The sequence below is a fragment of the Juglans microcarpa x Juglans regia genome, chromosome 1S (genome assembly GCF_004785595.1).
Source record: "Juglans microcarpa x Juglans regia isolate MS1-56 chromosome 1S, Jm3101_v1.0, whole genome shotgun sequence".
Classification (NCBI taxonomy): Eukaryota; Viridiplantae; Streptophyta; class Magnoliopsida; order Fagales; family Juglandaceae; genus Juglans; species Juglans microcarpa x Juglans regia.
Genome location: NC_054595.1, coordinates 25,636,992 through 25,663,009, shown reverse-complemented (window position 1 = coordinate 25,663,009; position 26,018 = coordinate 25,636,992). Strand labels below are relative to the sequence as shown.

At 35.5% G+C, this 26,018-nt stretch overlaps 2 protein-coding genes across 3 annotated transcripts; both read left to right on the top strand.

Moving 5' to 3' along the window:
• Window positions 1-4,634: 4,634 nt before the first annotated feature.
• On the top strand, window positions 4,635-12,286 carry LOC121247708 (NADP-dependent malic enzyme-like). Its single transcript, XM_041146120.1, has 20 exons — window positions 4,635-4,842; window positions 5,159-5,445; window positions 6,503-6,623; window positions 6,727-6,801; window positions 7,446-7,597; window positions 7,701-7,806; window positions 7,964-8,029; window positions 9,158-9,253; window positions 9,395-9,466; window positions 9,550-9,633; window positions 9,720-9,818; window positions 10,103-10,150; window positions 10,279-10,332; window positions 10,428-10,526; window positions 10,636-10,725; window positions 10,818-10,895; window positions 11,105-11,179; window positions 11,270-11,360; window positions 11,896-12,024; window positions 12,117-12,286. The coding sequence occupies exons 1-20, from the start codon at window positions 4,813-4,815 to the stop codon at window positions 12,203-12,205; spliced, it is 1,941 nt and encodes a 646-aa protein (XP_041002054.1). The 5' UTR covers window positions 4,635-4,812; the 3' UTR covers window positions 12,206-12,286.
• Window positions 7,073-22,975, top strand: LOC121247710 (transcription factor MYBS3-like). 2 transcript variants are annotated; one of them, XM_041146123.1, is made up of 4 exons: window positions 7,073-7,087; window positions 18,744-19,105; window positions 21,644-21,852; window positions 22,221-22,975. In XM_041146123.1, the coding sequence occupies exons 2-4, from the start codon at window positions 18,802-18,804 to the stop codon at window positions 22,749-22,751; spliced, it is 1,044 nt and encodes a 347-aa protein (XP_041002057.1). In that variant the 5' UTR covers window positions 7,073-7,087; window positions 18,744-18,801; the 3' UTR covers window positions 22,752-22,975. The 2 variants fall into 2 exon arrangements, with proteins under 2 accessions (XP_041002057.1, XP_041002056.1); XM_041146122.1 differs by lacking the exon at window positions 7,073-7,087 and having other exon boundaries at window positions 18,636-19,105.
• The last annotated feature ends 3,043 nt before the right edge of the window (window positions 22,976-26,018 follow it).

The following is a 26,018-nucleotide window of genomic DNA, read 5'->3' as shown; positions in this document are numbered from 1 at the left end:
AATCTTAAATACAAGAAAAAGGATTTGGAGAATGACGACTCCAATTTGGAGGGAAAGCCATAAAATTTTAGGTATGTAGTAAACTCATGTAGATTAGGTGCTTGGTGGCATTTAGGATGTGCGAGTCACGGTATCAGCGAAGGGAGAGGATGATGCATAGTATTAGAGTGTAAAACTCACTCTACATTTAAACGACGCATGAATCTCATGACCATTCATCAAATATTTTGGATCTTTGGTCCTTGACTTCAAAGATGGCGTGCATATGAATCGAAGACGACACATGCAACGTAATGGATTGACCTTCGTGCTATCTAATAAAGAAAAAAAAATATAAAGAAAACATAGATTCTATAGACAGGGAGGAGTGTGTTGGGTTTGTGGAGCGGGCTAGGCCTGCAACCCGAGCAGTTAAACACGAGTTTGAGACCGACCCGACCCGACCCGACCCGACCCGACCCGAATGATTTTAATTAACACGCCAAACTGATCTGAACAAAACCAAATCGGGTCGAACCCGTCCAACTCGTATGAGTCTATGACCCGACCTTTAAAAACAACATTGTTTTACGTTTTCATTTCGATGCTTCCAGAAACACATTCACGAACCACAGGAGAGGAAGAGAGAAGTGGTCTTGGGAATCTAGAATCGAAGGAGAAGTTCTCGAGCTGCCCAGCACCAACTTGTCAATAAGAAGACTTACACTACCATAGTAAAGAAACCCAGCATCATCAGCACCCGCTGAGCATCTTACCATGGAGTGGCTCGCCAGCATTTTGAGGATGTGGTCTAGCATCTGGGGCGCCTCAGGATTGGTAGTGTGCATCTCTACCACAATCTTTGAGGAGGAGAGCTTGGATCCAAGACCTGCTCAGGCCATAATCTTGAAAATGCCGAGCTCAATGGCCGTTTGCAGGGCCATGGGTAGCATAGGTGAATTTACGAGTTGCCCGGCATAGATGAAGCTCTCATCTTCTTCTTTTTGGTCAGCATCAAGATTGTTTTAAGTGGGATTCTGTCAGAGACGTCACTCATTTGTAGATCTATAAGCCTTTCGGTTGGAAAATAGCCCTTTCTCTTCTCTGCATAGCCTTTCGGGAAAGTACTCCAAGAATCCTTCAGTTCTCATGAAATCACTCGAATAATCCTCCTCAAATCTATAAGTTTGAGAGCCCATTTTCCTTTTTTGTGTTTTCCTTTTTGTGAGTTTCTTCTTTTTGTTCAAAATAGCAATATCGGGCAAAATAGGGAATTTGGTGTGCAATATCGGGCAAGACGGCTTGGACAAGTTCGTTGAACTCGACAGTGCCGTTGCTATTGGCGTCCATGTTGGCTAGAAGGACGTGGAACTGGTCGCCGGAGGGCTTGAGGCTGAGTGGGCGGCGACTGGCTAGGGTTTGAGAATCATACTCTCGGACGGGTTGACACAAATTCACAAACCCGTTATTTAGTCGGGTCGGAGACCCGCTCAAGTAATACCCGATAAAAAGCCAGGTCGGTTCGGGTCAGCCTAATAGGGTCCATCGGTGCTCGGGCCACATGCACACCCCTAGAGCGGGGTTTGTTGGTGTGTTGGCTAGATTTGATTACCCAACCTAACAAAGATGCGTTATGATTTTTTAGTGGATTTTCAAAAAAATTGTTGGCACTGTTTTGAATCAAGAGTGCCAAACATAAAGTTTGCTAGACATTCGTACGATAGGTTATTCGAACGAATATCGGGTAGAGAGTTCGCACGCGCGTGGCTCGCTCAAGACTTGTTAAGCAAACATCAAACAGAGAGTTCGCTTGGAACTTGCTCAACACTCCACTGGAGCGAATATCGTAGAAAGTGAAAATTAGGTCTTCCACTGAGTAACCCTTAAATATGCTTATTATGAATAGCGTGGTTGATTGGATAATGTTTATTTCAACCTAAAGTATATTTTGTAATTCATCAACACAATAAAATGGAAAACATAGGCACATTGACGAACCACATTATGTGTCATGTGATTGATTTACTCGTGTTTATTTTACATTGCCTCTCATTGTTTTCGCAATAAAGTGAAGCTCTGGCACTATAATTCTATTGATTTTTTTTTTCTTTCAATTTTCTTAGTAAAATCGAGAGAAGTGAAGTATAAATAGTTTAATAATGAAGATAGGTTCGTCCATCTACCTTTTTATTTTTGTTTTTCAGCAACGCTATTCTTGATTAATTAAGTGCATGTTTGTACATATAGTTTATAGCTTGAGTAATAAGTTCTATTATTAAAAAGTTATTCATTGTTTAGTAATCATGTGTTTAAAACACTTTTAAACATGATACATTTATTTGGAAATAAATTAAAAAAATAATTTCTGATGTAGAAAATATGATCATTTGATTTTTTAAAAACTTTGACTGTATCATTGAAAGTTTAAAAATTGTAATTTTCTTAAAATTGTATGAGTATTTTTGCTCATTAACAGTTTTTTTAAAACTCGAATTACATTCTACATCATTCAGAAAAGCACGTTTGAGAAAAAAATACTAAAATGATGATTTTCTACGAACATACTTTTTAGCTTATTTGAGATTACCAAGTACTTTAATATGTAATATTCAAACAATTTGATTTTTATATTAAAGAATTTTTAAGGCTATTTAAACACTTTTTAAAACTCATAACGCAACCTCAAATAAGCCATAAATGTGAGACAAGGAAAAACCATATGAATGTATGCTCAAACTAATCGTGCTTCACATGCTAGGGTTAGATTATAAAGGAGAACCCTAGTACTTTGCATGCTCAAATATCAAATTTTCAAGGCAAAAGACAAGAGTAGCTTAGTTTTTAGTTGCATAACACGATCTTGTATAGAGTTTTAAAAATATTTTAGATATAAATGGATTATATAAAAGTAATCTTATAAATAACATAATTTGATATGGGTCATTAGATTATAAAGTCAATTTTATTATAAAAAAATCTAACGGATCACATAAAATAATGTTAATTTATAAATTTATTTTTATAAAATCTCATTGTCTTTAATACTCTTATATATTTATACATTTAAAAATAATTGAAATTTTCTCCATTTATTTATGGATAATATAACTCACACGGCTACAGTCTCAACTACCATTGCTATTATCCCCCACATCTGGCTTCTCCACCTACCCATAAAAATAATAAAAGCTATTGTGCGGCACCTTTCATTAATGTTTCATATTCTTTCATGTTGGATGGCTATGACTTGCACGAAAAGACGATTATATTTTTAATTATTTTTAGTTTTTAATCTATTTTATTGCTCTTAAATTAATTAAATTACTCTATTTATCCTCCATTCATTACATATTTAGTAAAAGAAACAAAAATATAAAATATAAAAAATAAAAAATTATGTACGATATGAGTAAAATATTTATTTAGAAAGTGATATAAAATTAAGATTATACATATAATTTATATTCGAAATTTCTCAAAATCTCCAATATTAAATAGCAGTGGTACTATTTGTTATTACCAAGGTAAAGGAATAAAGTGACCCAACAGCCTAGGCAACCTACAATCATAATTATCAATGAACAAGAAATGGTAGGAATTTGTATGTCTAGTTGCTAAAAATTTGACGAGCTAGTTGTAAGATAAAAATTTGATCTTTACAACCCAAATGAATTCATTGAATGCACTTGGGTCGTAAACACGCGTGCATGTTTCAAGGCAGAATACATATAAATTATAATCTTAAATATTTTTAAATGAGGATTACTATAGTTACAAATATATTATAAAACTAATTTTATAAATTGATATAATTTTATATTATCCGTCGTATCTATTTTATAATAATAATAATTTTATAATCTGACAAATCACGTCAAACTATATCAATTTATAAAATTAATTTTATATAATGATTTTGTGACTAAATTATTTCTTTTTTTAAATACATATTGGGGGTTAGTTAAGCGAATTTACAATTATTCCCCATCGATATTGGTTAACAAAGGAAAGGTCCCCCACATCCCAGCCACGTCCTCTGCATAAACAGCTATGAAGGTTGTGGTTGAGAATTTTCTGTGAAAGCCACCAAGAGGAGAGCCATATGGCGTTATCATGCATGATGCCAATAGCTGATTACAGCTTATCCACTTCTCTTCTCTGTTTTGGGGGTGAGGCCTGTGAGTCGTTGTTGTCCTTTACGAGTTTTGAGGTAGCCCTTTTACACTGTTTTTCGAGGTAGTAACTCATCCTTGTCAGCATCACTTTCCCATATCACAGCCACACCACAACCCTATTCCCAGGACCCCACCCTAGGGACCTGTGGGTCCCATGATCTGTTTAAAAAGAGTCCGCCCATGCCCGTAGGCTGTTGTTTTTTTAGGTGCGGTGCTGCCTATAAATCTCATATTTTATATATTTACTTAAAAATATATTATTTTATATTTTTATCTAATTTTATTTATAAATATATCGATAATTATTTTTATTACGTGAATAAAAAAATAAAATAATATATTTTTAAATAAATGTGTAAGGTATGAGATTTATATCTAAAATTTTTCTTTTTTCATTTCATGGGACGACACACCCACAGAAGGGCAATTTGGTAATAGACAATTTGGGAACGAGAGAGAGTTCACCGTATTTATAGCTCCTGTCCAGTTGGCCATTTCCGGTCTCTCTTCCTCTCTCTTCCTCAAGAAAATCAGGCGAAGAGAGACAGAAGAAGAGGAGTTTTAAGAGTAAAGGAAGGAGCGCTTAAAGAGTCTTTCTTGCTCTTAGCCTCTCTCCCTCCGCCAAAGATACAGTCTTTCCACATTTGTTTTCACCAAGATGATCTCCCTGAATAGAAGCTCTTTTCTGGTAATGTAAACTAAGCCCCCATTTCCAGTTTCATTTAAAATCAAATCCAAACATCCCCATGAAAAAAAAAACATTTTTTTCTGGGTGTTCCATGTCCGGCTCGCATTTAAATCCACAAAAAGTCACAAACTCTTCCTTCTTCACAATCGGTAATTATTTGGTATAACAGAATTCAAAGCCAAATAATCAAATTCCTCTTCGGGGTGTTTTTTCTTTAGCTAAAACTTCCAAATCTTCTATTTTCTTCGTTAATTTATTTTTTCATCTATTGGGCAAAACCCCATTTTTATTTTTGTTTTATTTTTGATTAACGCAGAATAAGAGCGGATTAGCTGGGTCTTGTAGCCCTTTCTCTGGGGCGCAGATATGCCAGATAAGACGGACAGCTTCGGTGAGAGTGGTGGCTTTGGGCTCAAACGGCCGGGCAGGGGAGAGAAACGCATCCGTTCAGATAGAGAACACGTTGAAGGAAATGAGAGAAGGCTCCGTGATTGATGACGTGGACTCCAAACCTACCGTTGGTGGTGGAGTCCAGGATGTGTACGGCGAGGATGCCGCTACTGAGGAGCAATTCGTCACCCCTTGGAGTCTCTCTGTTGCTAGGTGAGAGACAAACGATCTATTGTTCTACTCAACATTCATGCTTTTGCAAATTTATTTTTTAATATTGTTTAATCAATAATGTATGTGTTTCGATGATATCGATGTTCTCTTTTCTTTTTCTATTTTCTGCTTGACATATCGTGATCTATATCATAGATTCATACTTATATTTAAAGGGTTTATTTCTGAAGTTCCCTTTATTCACATATATAAATATATACATATATATATCCATTTAAAGTCACATATTCATTGTTCTAACTTTTTTTAATGAACAAAGATTGTCTTTCAGAATGGCAACAGTTGGTGTCTTTGGACTTTCTGTTCCTGTATTCCTTTTTTTTTTTTTTTTTTTTTTGTTTTTATGCCCTCGATGGAGGGTATTGTAGTTATCAATGTTCTGAGAATTACCAACATATTATGATATTCTGATCGAGCTGTTTCTTATTGTCACAAATTTACTAGCCAAGTACAATTAGCCCGGATTGGATTGGAAACTCAATTCATCTTAACTCATCATTACAATTTTTACAAATTTCTACATAAAATATAATAAACAATTCAACTTTTTCAAATCTTAAAACAATAATAATATTAAAAAATAATATTATAAAAATATTTTATTCAACTCGTTTAAAATCATCTCAACTCATCTCTGAATCCAAACGGGGTTCTCACTTTGAATTCATGTTCCTGATCAGGTGGCAACTAGACTTCGCTGAATTTTCATTTTGGCATTTATTTAATATACTGAAATAATTATAAGTTAAAATATCAGCAATGTTTCTAAACTGCAATTCACTTCCACGACATTTATGTAATTCTGTCTACGTTTTTTTTTTTAATCTCATATTTATCTGGATTCGTTCCATACAACAAAATATCTTAAGTCTTCTATTTTTCTGCGACCCTTGACATATTATTTTGGACTGTTATTTCCCACTATAAATGTGATTATCTGTTTGATCAACTACCTTTGAATTCCGTGAATCAGTGTAGGATTTGTTATGACATATATTTACCTTTCTCATTTGACGTTTATTCTCTTGCTCTGTAGTGGTTATTCTTTGTTGAGAAATCCACACCACAACAAAGGGCTTGCCTTCACTGTAAGAGAGAGAGATGCCCACTTCCTGCGTGGTCTTCTCCCTCCAACAGTTGCTTCTCAAGAGCTTCAGGTTACCACCCAGCTTATAGATCCTCCAACCCTTTTCACATAGCTATGTGGTTTTATTATTTATTGTAATGCTTACTTATCAGTAGTACCGCCCTACTCACCAGGTGAAGAAAATGATGCACAATATCCGCCAATATCAACTTCCACTACAGAAGTACATGGCCATGATGGATCTTCAGGTAGGCATCTACACAATTCATTTATTATTTATATATAAATACACACACACACACACATATATATATATATAAAATTAAATTTGTTACAAAACGATGTCGTTTTGGGTAGAATTCAATTTTTTTTAAACAGACGAAGAAACGTCGTTTTAAGCGCTTTTTTTACTTATTAAAAAAAAAAAAAAGTTAAACCTAACCCCCCTCCCCTAGGCAGTCTTTTCTTCCCCCCTTCTCTCTTCCTCTCTCGTAGTTCTTCCCTCAGCAGAGCCTCTCTCTCTCTCTCTCTCTCTCTCTCTCTCTCTCTGTTTGATGGACTGATTTGTTGTTTGGTAAGGATTTTAGATTTTTTTTAGTAGTTGTGGATTTTGACAACTTTGTGATTTTTTTTTTGTTTTTCCCCACAATCGTGGGTGGGGGTTGCCGTGGGGGCGGATGGTCCAGTGGTCCCCCCCCGGCGGCAGGCACCAGTGCGGGTTGAATCCTAGGAGGGCAAACCCCACCCTCCGCCCATGCGGAATCAACCCTGCCCCGTAGGGTGCAAATAGCACCCCTAATACTGACTCGAGTGCTCTGAACTTATTTCTTGTTATGATTTAATTTCCTGGCAAAATTGTATTTATCAAATTGTTGCTTTGCTGGTTTTTCAGGAGAGAAATGAAAGGCTGTTCTACAAACTTCTCATTGACAATGTTGAGGAGTTACTCCCAATTGTATACACTCCCACTGTTGGTGAAGCTTGCCAGAAATATGGGAGCATCTTTATGCGTCCTCAGGGTCTCTTTATTAGTTTAAAAGAGAAGTATGTTTGGTTGCACATGTTTCTAGTTACATGCATTTGCATTCACTTCTAATGCAATGTTTCCTTGATACTTGTGTTGAAACTGATCACTAGTTTTTTGCAGGGGAAAGATTCTGGAGGTTTTGAGGAATTGGCCTGAGAAGAATATTCAAGTTATTGTTGTCACTGATGGGGAGCGGATTTTGGGTCTGGGAGATCTTGGCTGTCAGGTAAACGTTATCAAGGATGCTAATCATGTGAAAGATGTGTCATTAAAGTGTGATATTGGTCTCATGCCTCTCTCTCTCTCTCTCAAGTGCGTGCGCTCACACAAACACTTGCTCACTTGACTGGGTCAATTGATGACAATTTATGAAATATCGACAGGGGATGGGAATACCAGTGGGAAAACTTTCCTTATACACTGCATTAGGTGGAGTTCGTCCTTCATCTGTAAGTATTTGCATAATTGTTGATTTTTGTTTTCTTGACATGACTGAGTCAAAACCAATTCGTATCTCCAAGTTAACACTATGTGTTGCTGTTTTGCAATATCTGTCATTACCCTGTTGAAATCTTGGTTTTGTCTCTTCCAAAGGAGGGAGCAAAACATAGGTTGCATGCTTGGCTTCCATACACATACAAAAAAAATCGTAGTGTCCAAAACTTTTGTGGTTGATGTAATAATGTGTTATCATAGCACAGAGGAGGTGCTGCCATTTTTCAATAGGGGTAATTTCGATTAGGGCTGTTCTTGAAAAAATTGGCTGCATGAGGCCTCGTTTAGATAATCAGATGAGATGAGATGATCTATGAATAATAGTGAGATCTTTGAGTTAAGATGACATGAGTTGGTTTGTAAAAGTTTGTGTTTGGATGTACAAGTGAGGAGATTGTTTTAACTTTTTATAGGGATTTGATAAAGTGGTGGGTCCCACCAATTATTAGAAATTATTTGTAATGATGAGTATTATTTTTATGAATATGCTAGTTACTAGTTCCCAAAAATAGCACTTGCCGAATTGCTCATTGTTCTCCACTCAAGCCTAGTGCCCTTGAAAAGGTGTTTTATCCTACTTTATTTTTTTTGTTTTTGAGTTGACATTTGACAACGCAAGATTACATTTGACAACATGGGATTAGAGAGGAGCCATAGCTTGGGCTGAGGGGTCGGGATTTTGTCTCTCTGTTTTGGGTCAGGGAATGGTCATTCAGTGAATTGTGTTGAGATAATACAAAAAATCAACTGTGATTAGAAGAGATGCACTCTTTGATAGCTGTTTGGATACACAAGTGGTCTTTCTGTACGAAAATACTGAGACGGTTTGTGTTTCATCCCAGTAACCAATCGGGGTCTGATACTTACAATAAATCCAATCTTTAGAAACTATTTTTTTTTTTTTTTTTTTACCCATACGAGTATTTCCTATTCTCACTCGCAGGACAAGCTAATGGTGTTTTAGTAATTGACATGGTTTCTTTGTAAGCAATCTGATGGTAATGCTATCCCAGATTATGAATGGGGGTATATTTCTTGTTAAAACAAACTTAATGAAATATCAAACTTGTTGGTTGTTTCAGTGCTTGCCCATAACCATTGACGTGGGTACAAACAATGAGACACTACTGAATGATGAATTTTACATTGGGCTCAGGCAAAGGAGGGCTACTGGGCAGGTTCATAATTTGCTTACTATATCATCTAGCGTCAATTTACATGTTTGAGTTTTATACAAGATGTAATTATATGCCTTTCTAACCTTCTCTCTCTCTCTCTCTCTCTCTCTCTCTCTCTCTCTCTCTCTCCTTTTACTTTAGGAATATGCTGAACTTCTTCACGAATTCATGACCGCAGTGAAACAGAATTATGGAGAAAAAGTCCTCATTCAGGTAGTTGGCCTAGAAAACAGGTTTGCAGGGCTTGCATATAATTTTGATGGTAATGTTCTCTATTGGTTGACAATGTCCTGCAGTTTGAAGATTTTGCAAACCACAATGCTTTTGATCTGCTTGCAAAATATGGCACAACGCATCTTGTTTTTAATGACGATATTCAGGTAAACTATTATTGTTCCTTATGATGATATCTTGGAAATTGGAATGAACATATCTCTAACTTCCAAGTTATTCATTTTATGGCCAGGGGACAGCATCTGTGGTACTTGCAGGGCTAGTTGCAGCTCTGAACTTAGTTGGTGGAACCTTAGCTGACCACAGATTTCTATTCCTTGGTGCTGGAGAGGTAGTCTATATTTATCATCCTGTATTGAACGATTAATAAAGAAAAATACCTAGAAATGAATTGCTGGATTTGTAAAATCTAAGGCAATGGATAAATAGGTGACAGACCTGTCCTTTTCAGTCTTTCTTTAAAATGAACATCTTTTTATTATGGGGAATATTAGATGAGTTTTTGCTATTTCAAGTGCATTTACCTCATGGTCCCCCCCCCCCCCCCCAATTTTAGGACTGTTCATTCTGCCACTTTGTCTTTGTTGTTGTGTCTCACTCATCTGATGGTTACAGGCTGGAACAGGAATAGCAGAACTCATAGCCCTTGAGATTTCTAAGCAGGTCGCCAGCTATTAGTAGTGCTATTCATTTTACTTTTTATATTACCTTTTTAGGGGTGATATGATTTATGGAAGACTTTGATTTTGGATATGCATCTCAAATCAGTATAATTCCTGATATTTGTGCAGACAAATGCGCCACTGGAAGAGACCCGCAAGAAGATTTGGCTTGTTGATTCAAAGGTAGTATGAACCCGATATTGTGGCTCTTTTCTGTGTGAAGTAGAGTTTTGTTTTCTTTCCATCAGTTAAAAATTTGCTTACAAATCCTTCAACAGGGATTGATTGTCAGTTCCCGGAAGGAAGCGCTCCAACATTTCAAGAAACCTTGGGCTCATGAACATGAACCAATTAAGGAACTCGTAGATGCTGTTAAGGTGTGAACTCTCTCGGTCTCTCTCTCCCTCTCTCAGATAAATACTTATCTAAGCATGCATTATGCGTAGGCTTCAGCCTTTATTCTCCGAGTTGTCTTGTGTTTATTAGGATATCAAGCCAACAGTGTTGATAGGAACATCAGGAGTAGGAAGAACGTTTACTAAAGAAGTGGTTGAGGCCATGGCCTCCATCAATGAGGTAGATTTTCTGTCTATTTGTCTGCACAATGTTTCAGAAATTGTATTTACACCCTAAAGGAGCTGACCATTGTGTATGCACACAACTTGTAGAGACCTATTATTCTCTCTCTTTCCAATCCAACTTCACAGTCAGAATGCACTGCTGAGGAAGCTTATACATGGAGCCAGGTAAGACAAATAGCACAAGTTTCTTATGTTCTTCAGGCAAAAGATATCATTACCATTTAGCTTCTTTTTTTTTTTTTTTTTACCAGTATATAATCATACATTTTTTTTTTTTTTTTTTACTTGAGATCATTCAGATTTTATTTCACCTCCAGATAACCAATGATGACCTACTTCTTTTTTTGTTTTTTGTTCCTCTTTGTTAACCACAGGGTCGTGCCATTTTTGCTAGTGGGAGCCCATTTGCTCCTGTTGAATATGATGGGAAAGTTTTTGTGCCCGGCCAGGTCTTTAAGAATTTAACTTAATATGTGCCAAATGTAGATCCATGAGAGTTGACAACTGACTTTGATATCAATTTATTTTTTGTGACTCAGGCAAATAATGCATACATTTTTCCTGGTCTCGGTCTGGGTTTAATTATGTCTGGTGCTATCCGTGTTCACGATGACATGCTCCTGGCAGCCTGTAAGTGCACCTAACCTTGGACGTTAAGAGATCACTTTCGTTTTGCCTTGGGATACAGGATGTAGGATACTTCTATTCAGATTTTCAGCTGTAACCAGAATTTTTATGATTTCCTCCATAACTTTCACCTTGTATACCATGTTTTTACGACTTGCGATATAAACTTTTTAATAGATGGGCTAAATATTGGCTCAAAACTAAGTTGGAATCTGGACCTGCTGGGTGAAGACTGAAAGTAACAAAAAATATTAGATAGATGTTGGTCATTCCTTAACAAAAAATTTTATCCTACTTTCTGTAGAAATTGGATGTTGAAATAGGCACTTCGTATGTTTGAAAGAATCAAGTCAACTCTAACAGTGAACTATTTCCTCATTCTTCTGAATATGTTGTATCGTATGATCATCCCTATTCCCTATTCTTGTGATTAAAGTTTTTGTTGAGTTGTGCCATTTTATTTTATTTTTTCAATAAAAACTCGGAATGTTTTTGGTAACCCGTTACCTCTTTTGCTGTGTGCGCTTTCTTGGAACAGCGGAGGCTTTGGCTGCACAGGTGAGCCAGGTGAACTTCTCCAAGGGACTCATATACCCACCGTTTACTAACATCAGAAAGATTTCGGCGCATATTGCTGCTAAAGTAGCTGCCAAAGCTTATGAACTTGGTGAGTTCTCTCCTCTGATTGTTCCGCACGCAAAATCTTTGTTTTTGAACTCCAAAAGCTGTATCATTCAATGTGGTTTAATTGATATGTAGGTCTGGCTACTCGCCTTCCTCAGCCCAAGGATCTGGTGAAGTGTGCTGAAAGCTGTATGTACACCCCTGCTTACCGAAATTACCGATAAATTGGTAGAAACTTCACTAGTGTTATTGTATGACGTTCACTATAATCAACCTCACAGTCAATTTCTTTTATTTTTTGAACCCTTTAAATCCTTTCTCCTCCTTCCTTTTACCCTTTAAGTTGGGGTGAGTAAGGAGAAGTAGTAGGGTTGCTGCTGGTAGTTGGATTACAGGTCATAGTTTGGAAATGGATACCACTTGTAACACGCCTCTATTACTTAAAAGAGAAATACAAAGAAATCGCTCACTTTGAGGGGAGCTCCTCCATTAAAGAAATGAAGATGAAGATAAGAAAAAGGAATAGAAAATTTCATTAACTTTCTGAATGCCAAACCTTAGAGCCCTTGGCTCATACATAAAGGAGAGGACCCTCTACATGGCCCAGGTTAACACACTAAAAAATATACAAGTAAATAAAACTAAGGCTTAAGGCCCATTAACTCTATTGTAATCTAAATAACGGATAGCATCAAAGTAAATGAAGGTAAACTGTCAAAGTAAATGAAGGTAAACTGGCCCAAGGCCCATGGCGATGTTATTCTATTCATGGACTGTGACAGAAAACGTTATATTAACTTTTTCATTTTACATGAAATAAAAAATTCGCATTACCAAGTTCGGACCATATCTACGGAGTTCCAAATATATAAAACCCGAACTACATATCTGGATTCTAGGGTAAGGCCAAGACAACATGGAAATCTGAATGTCGGGGTGTCCAGGCCTGAGTTTGAGTACGTTCTATTCACTTTCTGCAGAATAATGCACGTACGTTACAAATGAAACGAGGCTTACGTGACTTCCATCTTTGTGGTTCTGCATGTTTGAAATGTGGGATAAATTTGATAATATAGATTATAAAAAAGAATGAAATGAGTATTAAGCCTTTACACCTACATTATCTGATTTAATGTGACCAACTCATGAGGCCCAGAAAATAAAGATAAATGAGGATAAATACCCTCGAGAATGTTTTTTTTTTTTTTTTTTTTTATAAGAAATTTTTGCAATTACTAATATGGATTATTTTTTTTGAAGAATTTAATTTTTAGGGCTGGTTTGGTTACACAACCAAATTAACTATCTCATCTCATCTTATATAATCATTACAATTTTTTTAAACTCTCACACAAAATATAATAAACAATTTAATTGTCTTAATTTCAAAATAAATATAATATTAAAAATAATATTTTAATAATATTTTATTCAATTTTTAACCAAACATTTCACTTCATCTAAACCGCTTAACCAAAGGAGGCCTTGGTGCTTCAACAGCAACTAACATAACTCTTTTACTGTATTCTTAAGAATGGATCCAAATTATTGCTAGCAGCATCTGAATGTGGTATACGCTCGAAGAAAGTGGGGGGAAATAAATAAATAAATTCCAATGTGTACCATAATAATAAAGCCATAAATCCACTGCAATAATTCCACACGTGGTTCAATGTTACATGTTACCAGCTGCTTGCACTGGTCAAAGGGCCAAAGTATTCATAAAAAAAAGAAGTCACATTGCGTGTGGATCTATTCAATTTCAACCTCTCAACCACTAAATAATATCATATTGATAGCAACATTTATAAGCAAATCGATCGCCTTTCATGTTGTTGTATTATTAATTTAATTGTTAGCACAAAAAACATGTAGAAAATGGCAACACGGTTTCATTTTTGTCACTTTCCTTTTCCCGGCCTTGTCGTTTTTCAAACCCCAAAGAAAAAAACGCATTACTTTTTCTCTTCATTCCCACTACTGCTGTTTGACACAGTGCTCCGATTGAGATTGAGATATGATCAGTCTCCGTCCTCTTCCACATTTTTAAACAGAGCTTCCTCTAGCTAGCTAGGCTCTATTATATGTATCATGTATCATGCTCAAGTCGTCCTCGCGGATGGATCATCACTATGTTAATGGAATGATTGCAATGATCAATTGGGGGCTGACTTCATAGGTGCAGTGGTCGATATCTGGGTCATGAAGGCTAGCTAGCTAGCTGTCTATTTGTCGATCGAAGAAAACTACCCACAAACTCTCAGCGCTTCTTTTCGTCTTTTGCGTAATTGATTATAAACTGACTTGTTAAAGACATTGATCTTTTCTTTATTTTTGGGTCTTCAGGCCAGAATAATTAGAATAACATGATATTAAAGCAGCAGTAGTAGTACTCTCACATGAAGATCAAATTTAATTATTATTCACTCTGGAAAATAATTAAACGCTTCGAATCTAAGTCAAAAGTTCTTGAGATGATAACGATATTCTATTTTGATGATCATCAAACTCATGAAACACGCCATTAATGCCTGATGATCGATCACTTATCTCCAAAAGATCGAAGACGTCGACGTTCATGTATCTTTGGCGAATACACATGATGAATATGCATGCATGTGTATATATAAATGTGTTCACATATGGGTCGGAGTGTAAATAATGTAACTAAATCAAATCACAAAGACTTCATGCACGATCGATCATATAATATCATAATAGGACCAGAATGTAGTACTACTGTCGGGAGATTAGATTCTCTCTAGATCAGACTTCCCTCTACCTTTTTGCCCCGCCTGGCCGGCCAGTTTGTCAAAAGATCATCACAACTCAAAGCCTTAATGAATCTTATCTTAACATGATCAAAAGTCTCACAAACCCTAACACCATAAAGTCATACGCAGAGATTCCTGCAGGAAGTTTATCCCCAAAGATAACGTACTAATATACATACATATATATATATATATAATATCACTTCTTTACATGCAAAGTAAAGATCCATCATCCATGCACTAGGTAGCTACTACATTGATCATAATTTATTCTCTGCAATATGAATGGCTTTCTGCAAAGCTTGACTTTGTTTCAATTATATCCTCCTCTAATCTCTAGTTTCTTGCAGCATGTGCTTCCACGTACGTATGCACGGCATCCCCAAAAGTAGCCTACCCTCTGCTTTCACGTGTCCCGTACATATCAGCTTAATTAATTTCATCCTCCTCGTCTTAATCTTGAGAAGAGATCCGTTGCAGCTTGCCGGCCGGTAAAGAATCTCGAGACTCGCGCTGGAACTATATACTCGACCATTTCAGTGTTTTTTATTTTCTTTTCTAGACTGGCCGGCCTGGCCTAGTGTTTTTTCGTGTTTGCTCCCAAGCCTCGGGGAAATCCATGGTTATGTCTCCCTACACGTGATGGTCAATGTATTTATCTGGGCAATACAACAGCAGATAACGTGTGATAGGGTCGACTGTTGCAATGAAATGGCAGATCAATAGGAGATCTAGAAGTGATATTCCATGTGAATCATTTGAAACTGGCCATGGTATAAGGTGGACCGGGAAAATATAACATATATAAAACGAATATTGGGAATGTGTTCGTCCAGATCCCCACGGCCCTTAATCTTAAGGGTGGATTGAGATAAGGTTGTCTGGTTTGGCAAAAAGATCCCTACTCCTGCATGCATGATAGTCATGCGTTCTCTGATGGGAGATTGCGAGGAAATTGAGATATATTCTGGATTCCATTATTGATCATTTTCCGGGATACTGGATATGGATGCCTTCCTTGTGGAAATTATGGAGGGTGAGAGTCGTGACCGCCTTTGCTTACCACACAGGACGCTTCTTCTTTGAAGGTTCAAGGTTATATGCATGGCCCCTCCCATCCGCAAAATATATGTAATATAGATCAACAGCTTTGATCTATAATATTTTCATCCAAACACTTTTTACAATTTAGAAAAAAAAAAAAAAGGACATATTTGCCGAGAATTGAGTTTAAACGTTAAGGATGTTTGGATAGTAAGTTGAGATGAGATGAAAGTTGAAAGTTGAATAAAATATTGTTAAATTATTATTTTTTAATATTATTTTTATTTTAAAATTTAAAAAATTGAATTATTTATTATATTTTGTACAAGAGTTTGAATAAATTGTAATAATTAGATGAGATAAGTTAAGAGATTCTCTCATTAATCCTATCAACCCCTAAATACATATTGTATTTATCCCTAATAATTAATATTGGAAGACATTTCTACAATATTATTTTACAAAAACGCATTCCATTTAAAATTATAATTTAAAAAAACATAAAAAGGGTTATCTCTATCATTAGTTTAATCTGAATTTGAAAGAGACCATTCAGATAGATGGTGTCATATTTTGACTATTTTGAAGGGAAGTCCCTATGGAGGCAGCTTACAGCCAAATCAATTATTAGCAGCTGCGGTGTGTTTATCTTTGGATGGAGAAGAATGAGAGGTTTTTGAGAAAGCACATTGAAAGTAAGGTCTACCATTATATAGGAGTAAATGCTTAGATGATGACCATTTTCGTCCTGTTACTTGGATCTAAAGCATCCAAAGCTCTCTGGTTTATATTTATTACATTTGGTAAACTGGTCCAATCTCATACATATACACACATATATATATATATATATATATATAGGAAAATTCTAGCCTTCCCGTTAGAAGTTACTGCTGGAAATTTTCATTTATTTTTATTATTTTTTTAATTTAATAATTAAGTAAATATTTTTTAATAATATTATGATTTTTTTATTTTTGTAAAAATATTTAAAAATGTTAAAAAACCTACGTAAGAGCCCGCGGGAGCTCCCCAGCCGTGGGAGTAGCACACCCATATGTATTATATATTATATATAATATATATATGTACATCCCTACAATTAGTAAGCCCTCGTACTTTCAATAATCTGCTTATAAGAATGCAAGGGTTATGGCCAAAATATATTTGATTTGATTTAGAGATGAACAAAACAGGCTTTGGGATGGGACCTGATGTGACATCCAAACCTATTAATAGCTATAATTAAATATTTTAAGCAAAAGATTTTCACGTGACAAAGCACAATTAGTAGATATTCCCTGTGATTAATTAGGTAGGCTTATTGCCGGAAGAAAAAGTTTATTTATCATTTTATTATTATTATCTTTTCAATATCTTTTTGATATGAGATTAAATAATAAAGTTGTCATTTAGATAGTGAATTGACATGAGTAAAAAGTTAAAAATTGTATAAAATATTATTATAAAATTAGAATATTATTTTTTAATATTATTATTGTTTTAAAATTTAAAAAAATTAAATTATTTATTATATTTTATATAAAAATTTAAAAAATTATAATAATAAAATAAAATAAGATATTACCTAAATAAAACCTAAGTCTATAAATAAAACATAATAAATAACATGTAATTATTTAATATCACAAATGATAGAAGATGGGTAATAAAAGAGATGAGAAGCACGATTCCTCTTGCGAGAAATATCCCATCCTTATTGATAGTAGATGTGGGCCACCACCAATTCACAAGTCGCAGATTGTGTCTGGCTGGAGGCCGGAGGCCGGAGGCCGGGACTTTTTTATTCCCTTTTTTCTCGGATAAGTACTTTTAGGGAAAGTCCCCATTAATTTGAAACACCTCCTAGATCTTGAATTTTATTTTTCTTTTTTTCTTTTAAGATATTGAAGATTTAGGACAGGATAAGAGGGATGGACTTGTAGAATAACGAGCATGATTATTTATGTGAATTATTGATAATATTAATTAAATATTATTTTAAGTATAAGAAGGTTTATTTATATATTTGGATAATAATAAAAATATTTTGATGCACCTATCCATTTGCATAAGAATTACGACCAACATTAATATCTGATTTTTGGCGTAATTTCACTCAAAACTCTCTTTCATGGTTTGTTACCTTTTGACAAACAACGCTGATATTTGGATATCTCAAAGACGAAGAATATCTCAAAGTAATTATTATTAATTTTCCGAGTTTATCATATACTTCTTCTAACTAGTTACAGCTTTGGTTTAGTCGAAAAAAAAAAGTTACAGCTTTGGTCATTTAGGTAATGTGTTTTACGTACCCGAAATGAGTACATAAAGCATTTGAATTTGAAAAAACAAAAAAGAAATGGAAAAATGACTCAAGTCAATTAATAAAATGACATAGCCACCCTTTTATAATAATGTTAATGGAATAGTTAATCACTAAAATATAAAAAATAATTAACTAAAACTAAAGGAAAGAAAATAGTAACAATTGCACTATTATTATTATTGAGTAAATAAATGAGAAGTGTTACAATTATAAAGAAATTTTATAAAAATAGAGTGATATTATTTCATATGATAAGTTAAATTTATTTTATAATAAAAATATTTTTATAATTTAACGTACCATATCTCATGTTAATTTATCAATTTATTTTTATAAATTTTTTTTTTATTAAAGTATATTTTTAAACAAAATTATCAATAATTATTATTAAAAAAAATAAAATGACCCAAGACAAATAAACAAAAGATAAGGGATTTATCCTTTCTAGAAAAGAGAAAAAAGGGTTATTTCGGAAAGAGCCTCAAAGAACGAACCCCCGCATTCCTCTATCCCTTGATCCATTCCCCGCTAAAATAATTCGTGTCCCAGAAATAAAAGCCCCTCTTCGCTCACCACCCCCAATCATTCCGCTCGCTCTCACCCTCAGATAAATCTCTCTCTCGCTCTGACTCCGAACAACTCGGCAGTGACACGGCCGAGTGGAACCGGCATGACTCGGCGGTGCTCGCACTGCAGTAACAATGGCCACAACTCGCGGACGTGTCCGAACCGCGGCGGGGGCGGAGGATGCGTGAAGCTATTCGGCGTGAAGCTAACCGATGGCTCGATCATCAAGAAGAGCGCCAGCATGGGGAACCTATCGGCGCACTACCATTCCTCCTCGTCGGCCGCCGCTTCACCCAATTACCAAGACTCCCCCTCCTCCGACCCCGTCCACGTGTCAGACGGTTACTTGTCCGATGATCCCGCCCACGCCTCCTGCTCCGCCAACAGGCGTGGCGATCGTAAGAAAGGTAATTAAAACTTCTTATCATCATCATCATTTAATTAGTCAGGTTAATTTAATTCAGTTATTTTTTGTGGGTGCTAGGAAGGTTGGTTTTCTTTGGATCGGGTTGTAGTGATTCTGAATAATATTTTCGAGTTCTGGTTTTTATGATTTACTATCGAACTGATTAGATAAATTGTTTCCTATCTTTTTTAAAAAATAAAAATAGTTTGATTTCGTGTTTAAATGATTGTTTGCTCTTTCGGTGGATGAGTTGGTAACTTGGTCTTAATACTTTTAGTTCTCAGTTTGACTTCGTTATTTTCTTAACCTTTTTGTTTTGGAAGATTTTCCATTTGAAGGAAATTAGTTATTTTTATGCTCCATATTTAACCCTTTGTGCTATTATATTGTTCAGTACAATTCACAGCTTTGGCGATGAGCCGGACTTGATTTGATTTGATTCTAAGTTTTTGGATAACCTTAATTTCTGTATGGTTTTTATTGATGACTTATTTTTTCAATGCATTTGATTAAGAACGAAAAGTGGTACTCGAGGTTTTTTCTTTTCTGGGAAATTCTAGACAATGCTTTGGAATCTTGGATATGACAAAGGGTATTAAATACTGTGCATTGTTTTTTATTTTTTATTTTTTAATATTTTTGTCTTTTTGAAACAAGGAATTAGTTTCTTTATGATTCGGAACTTCATGCATTTTGCTATGCATTCTTACTGAAGTTCTATTTGGTTGGAGATCTCGTCTGCAGCTGTCGAGGGAGACTCATCAAAAAATTGTAGAGGAAGACTTTTCTTTTTACTTATTGATTGTAGTGAAAAATGATAAACACATCACTTTTCAGAACATTTTACACAATAATGTTTTAAAAAGAAGGTTATTTTTGTAAACTAACTTGTAAAAGTAACATCATTTTACCAAAATACCCTTATTTTACGACGTGTTGTGAAATATGTTGTGAAATGCGTTGTGTGGATATCATTAGTCGTATAACATTTTCTTCTTGATGTACCATGTTGACAAGGGATTTTTAAAGCGGATTGTGTATTTGTGACACTTGTTATCATTTGATTGGTCCTGATGTGGAAAGTGAGTGCCATATCAACGTTTTCTGTCAACAAACTAACAACATTTGGATGGAAATGAAATAGCCACTTTAGTATATAAGTATTATCCAAGGAATGTTGTATTTTTTTTTTTATCACCGGGACTAGTTTGAAATAAGGCCAAATCTCAGGAATTAATACAATAATTTTTCCTTAATCATATGTTAGCCTGTAGGCAAATAACACCTTTTCATGAGTGATGGCTAGAAATCTATAAGAGGAGTTTGAGATGCATGCCTGCAGCAACCCATTGGAAAAACAAGTTTTGAGTCTCTAAAGGAAAGTTGAATATTGTTTTTATGGTTAAGTTTGGTAATTTTTATTTTCTGAATTAAGACGTATTAGTTTACAAAGAAATAATGTGTTAACTTTTTAAAAAGTACCCTAAGCTTTTGTTTGCAAAATTTTCTGTCCTGATACTAACATCAGTGAACATTACTTATGTTCCAATCCATTACACTCACACCCACATATTTGCATTACATGACCTTAGATTATCTGTTATGTTCCTACTTTATTAAATTGGCACACATGCTATAATCCTTGTGATTGACACAATTCATTAGTACCGGTATTACAACAAAGCACTTGTTTTCCTTATGTCCAAGATTGGGTTATACATTATCAAACAACAGTGGATATACCTGGCAGATAGCATTTAAAATATTTGGATTGCAGGTTTTTGGTGTGTTTCTTATATAATGTAGTTTTTGACTGAACAGATAAAAGGATAGCATAAGTTTCAATACACACAACAGACTAGTTATATGCTTATTGTTATGTAATCATCATTGTTAGCATTGTAACTGCTATATTCTTCAATGTATCATCTTGCTAAAGTTTATGTGAAACTGCAGTCTTTTCACTTGGTTTTAGGTGGTTGGATCTCTCTGGGGGGTTTGACAAATAAAAAGAGTTTAGGTGGATTGAACTTTTACCTGTTCAATAATCTACTTTAGGAAGTTGCTGGTAAAAACAATAGCCTTTTGATTCTTTGCCTAAATCACGTTTTCACAAAACCTCTGACCTCTCTTTGTACGTTTTCCACATTTCAGGCTCCTCTTATATTTTGCTTCCGAGTTTCGAAGGACAAGAAAGAGAAATAATGACTGCTATTACTTCTAATACTTAAGACACTTAGTTCACACATGGGGTCTCATTATAGTCTTTGAAACCTGACAAACCTTCTCATATGAAAGATATCATTGTGCTTCTTTTTTACATATCTACTTAACAGTTAGAGCTCTAGTAGGCTGGTTTTACTTCATGAATTTATCTTGCTCATGTTGAGTCTTGAAGGATATCAAATGTTAGTCATGGAATTTTTTATATAGAAAAGGATTGTTACCATTCATTTTGTAGTGAGGAATCTATCAGATATACATGTTGTACTGAATGGAGAATTTGCATTTTTTTCCTTGTGCTGGATTTGGCTTTCAGGTGTACCATGGACTGAAGAAGAACATCGACTGTTTTTAGTTGGTCTTCAGAAATTGGGGAAAGGGGACTGGCGTGGGATAGCACGAAATTTTGTCACGTCAAGGACTCCTACACAAGTGGCAAGCCATGCACAGAAGTACTTTATCCGGCAAAGTAATGCTAACCGAAAAAAGAGACGTTCCAGTCTTTTTGACATGGTTCCAGATACGGTTTGTCTTGCTTCTTACATTATTTTGGGTGTTTCACAAATAAAGGCACTTGAATTTTCATGCACAGCCAAATGGTATAGGTGCCTATTTAGTCCACACCTTCCAGGTTATCCGTGCTGTCAATTACATCATGCATCACTTTGCTGAAAAACAACCCATAACACTGTAAGAGAAAAATAGAGAATACCCTGCTCGTCACTTGCTGGGCCAAAGCATAGAAGAGGTTCATTTCTTGTAATTTTTCTTTTTCCCACTGGTGGTTACTGGTTTTTTAGCATACGTATCATGTGTTTTCTTAGTTTGATGGTGGTCGTAATATATTATGTTGTTGGATCTGTTAGGCTCATTAAATTTGTTACTTTTCTCAGGCCACAGATACACCACCTGTTCCTGAAGAACAAGTATTGCTGTCTTCTGCTCAGGTGAGAGCAACTGATACTGCAAACTTCTTGCCTTCTTTAAATCTCTCCCTCAACTCGGAATTTGAACCTATGGAAGCCTCACCTCAAGAAGAAGTTGAAGAACTGAATGAAAGTGTTGCCGGATCAACTGGACTTGCACCAATGATTCCTCAATTCTTCCCTGCTTATCTACCTCTCCCTTTCCCAATATGGCCACCCAATACGGATCTTATGGAAGAAGAGAAGGGTGCAGAATCGTCATATCATCAGGTGTTGAAGCCAATCCCAATCCTTCCAAAGCATCCTGTAAATGTTGATGAACTTGTTGGCATGTCTCAGCTCAGTCTTGGAGAGGCTGAGAGAGGCCATAGAGAGCCTTCACCCCTATCCTTAAAATTGATAGGAGAGCCGTCGAGGCAATCAGCATTTCATGCAAATGCTTCGGTGAGCGGATCGGACTTAAACAAGGGTGAGAGTAGTGTAATCGAAGCAGTTTGAAATGGGGGCAAAGTGAGCAATATTACTACAATCTTTTATTTTTCTTTCCCATTTTCTTGATTTTGCGTTAGTATATTCTTACCAAGTCATCTTGGTTTGTTTGTTATGTAGTATGAAGAATTGCAGTCGTTATAACGTTGGATTAGATCAATTTCGTAGGTAATATCTATTCTTTCTAACTGTAAACAACTAGCAGTTGAAATAATCGAATCGATTTGGCAAAACAGTTGTGGTTTTTGCAGATGAACTCTAATTAATATTTCTGCTTGTAGACCATACCTTATAGTTTCCCGTGCCCATTTTGTTCATGCATTACCCGCCGGGGGGGGGGGGGGGGGCGACCAGTTAAGAGACGGATCCGGGGACCACCCACCCAAAAATCAATAAAAATCTTCTTTCGAGGGTGTTTTGTTTTATGTTGTGACCCGTGAAAAAATATATATTATAGTGCAAGTGCATGTCTGTTGAATTCCAACATTTTCTGATGCTAGTCGTTTTCTATGTTCAATCTTCGCGATAGTTTTCTACGTTCAAAATGGGGGGGAGGGGGCGTTGGTCGAGATTTGCAGTGAGTCGTCTTTCGCCATTAGAGAGACGTTTGTCTTAGAATGGCTTTGATGCCATGTAGAATTATATAATTCTTGAATTCATTGTATTGATATTGCTTTGTACAGTGTTCTATATATAGAGAAGGAATGTCATGACAGTTTGGGCATTTTGACAAACAAGTAGTGCGCTGGTACATTTGTACAGTTGTGTGAGTTGGTTACAACCGAAAGAGTGACCTCAATACAAGCAAAATACACAGAATAATTCCAGAAGATTCGGATGATTTGTTAACGATCTTTATGAGAAATATTTCCAGAGAATTCAATTGAGGTAGCTGGTTGAGATGGCATTGAAACAGTCTTAGGTTGTGCATCCTTGTGTAAGGCAGAGCTGGAGTTTTGCGTGGCTTGAAGTTCATTATCCTCTTACTTGGAGTTGAAGTCCCTTTGTGGCACTCCAACGTTAATAATTCTCTCTCTCTCTCTCTCTCCACCTGCCCGCTCCAATAGTACCCATGGCCCACTGGTCTCAAAAACTTTTTCTAAACCTAAGCTGTCACATAATTTAAATTGTAAATACAACCATAAGTTAAAAACTAGTAAGATAGTTGTTAAATTTGTTAGTGTATATAATGTGTATGTTAATGCAGTCTAATGTTGTATTTATATAGGAGGTAAATACAATACAAGAGTCATTTATTGGCATTCTCCTTCATATAGGAGGTCAAAATAATACAATTGTCTCACTTAAGTAATGTGAGACTCACTGTTCATACAAACTATTCACATTAGCAAGTCTCACATTGCGTAAGTGAGACTCTTATATTGCTTTGGCCTCATTCTTTATGGCAATACTAGGGGTGATACCCGCATAGTGCCGTGCGGGGTGGACCCTCCCCCCAACCCTACACCCTTTTGATGAATGATTATTCTTCGGATGGTTGATTTAACTTCTGATAAAAAAAATATAGCTTGGTTATATTTCACCTCTTCAACAAGTTTAGCAATAATTGAATATGTAGGAATCAATAGAAAAGGTAAATCCCTTATGTTTGCCATAGTATCGTGTTCATGTCGTCATATTGAATGATTCGGGTCATTTGCTTTTTGTCCATCTAATGCATACAATTCTAGTTGTTGGTTCGGCCAACTCACCTCTTTCAAAGATACGATTAGCAAGGTGAACCCTTCCCCGCACCCAGCCCTGCACCATGTGGGATAAGGGTTTTCACCCCGGTGCTTGGTGGTGGGATCAAAATTGCACCCCCCCTCCCCCCCCCACCCCCACCCAAGCTAAACGATCCATCAGGTCTAAAAACTATTTTTTGGTCTAAACAAAATTTTTGGACCCAAATTATAATAGAATTTAAATTATAAATACAAAAAGAATTTAAACTCATTAGAATTGTATTTTGTATTACATTGACCTCCTAATCCAATCTTTATATAGAAATCCAAGACAATACAGTAGTCATACTTAAGCAATGTAAGACAATAATAACATGAATACAATTTTAAGCTTTCAACAATTTGTATATATCTATACAATATATTTATTTAATAAATATTTAAATTTAATTTTTTATATAGAGGAGGCGGAGCGGGGGGCGGGGTCTCGTTGGGGTCAGCCCGCCCCCGCCCTAGCTGGATATTCCCCTACGGGGCGGACTTGGCCGGGGTACCTGGGAGGGGGAGGGGGGGCGTTACCCACCCGTAGGCGATATAATTTTGTAAATACAATAACAAAATTAATAATATATATTTATAAATATGTATAAATACACACGTATTTATATAAATATATATAATATATCCCAACGGGGGCGGCATAGGTCAGCAGGCCCTGCCCCTGTTAAGATTTCTCCTTGTGTGCAAGGCCCCTGCCTTGTATGGGCAGGCGGGGTTGCCCGCTCCGCCCAAGCGGAGTGACAGGGCCTTGCTTACTCCCCTAAATTCAGGCACGTTTACTTAATATAATGCATTTTAGTTTGGACGGGATCTATTGGATTGCCGCTTGGGCTTGGCCGACAATTTAAACTTCCACTATTATCATCACTCTCTCTACATGGCCCCTTCTTCTCTCTCTTTATTTATTTGTTTTTTTATGAAATTTCAAATTTTTTCAAATTGATGACATGATTTTTAACTTTTGTGATATTCGATTGATACGTATTTCTCATTGGTTTCTAGGTTGATCGAAGTATCAAATTGTGATTTGTGAGTTTTTTTTTTAAAAGAATCAATGCTGTAATTTTTTTTTTTATTTTATCGTTTTCTAATTTACTACTATCAATATTATTTGTATTTATTTATTAATTATTATACTATAATTTCATATTTTTTTCAATAACATCCATTATTTTAATTAAAAAATTTCTTCTTATCAACCACTATTATCTTTGATGAAATGTCTCGTGCTATATTATAAAATAATGGATTATAAAATAATTCATTATTTATTATAAAATAAATTTAACGTATTATATTAACTTATATAATTGTATAAATTTATTTTTATAAAATTGTTATGTAAATCTAACACTTTTCCCGAAAAATAAGTTTGAAAAAATATCTATAAAAGTATCTAATTTATATATTAGTATCTTGTCGAAGCCTTAGTTTGCGATCTAGGTTGTTTCCTTTTTCGCTGAATCTTCTTTTTTGTTTCATTTTTTTATTTATTTAGCTATATTTAGAAGTAAATTGAGATATCAATATG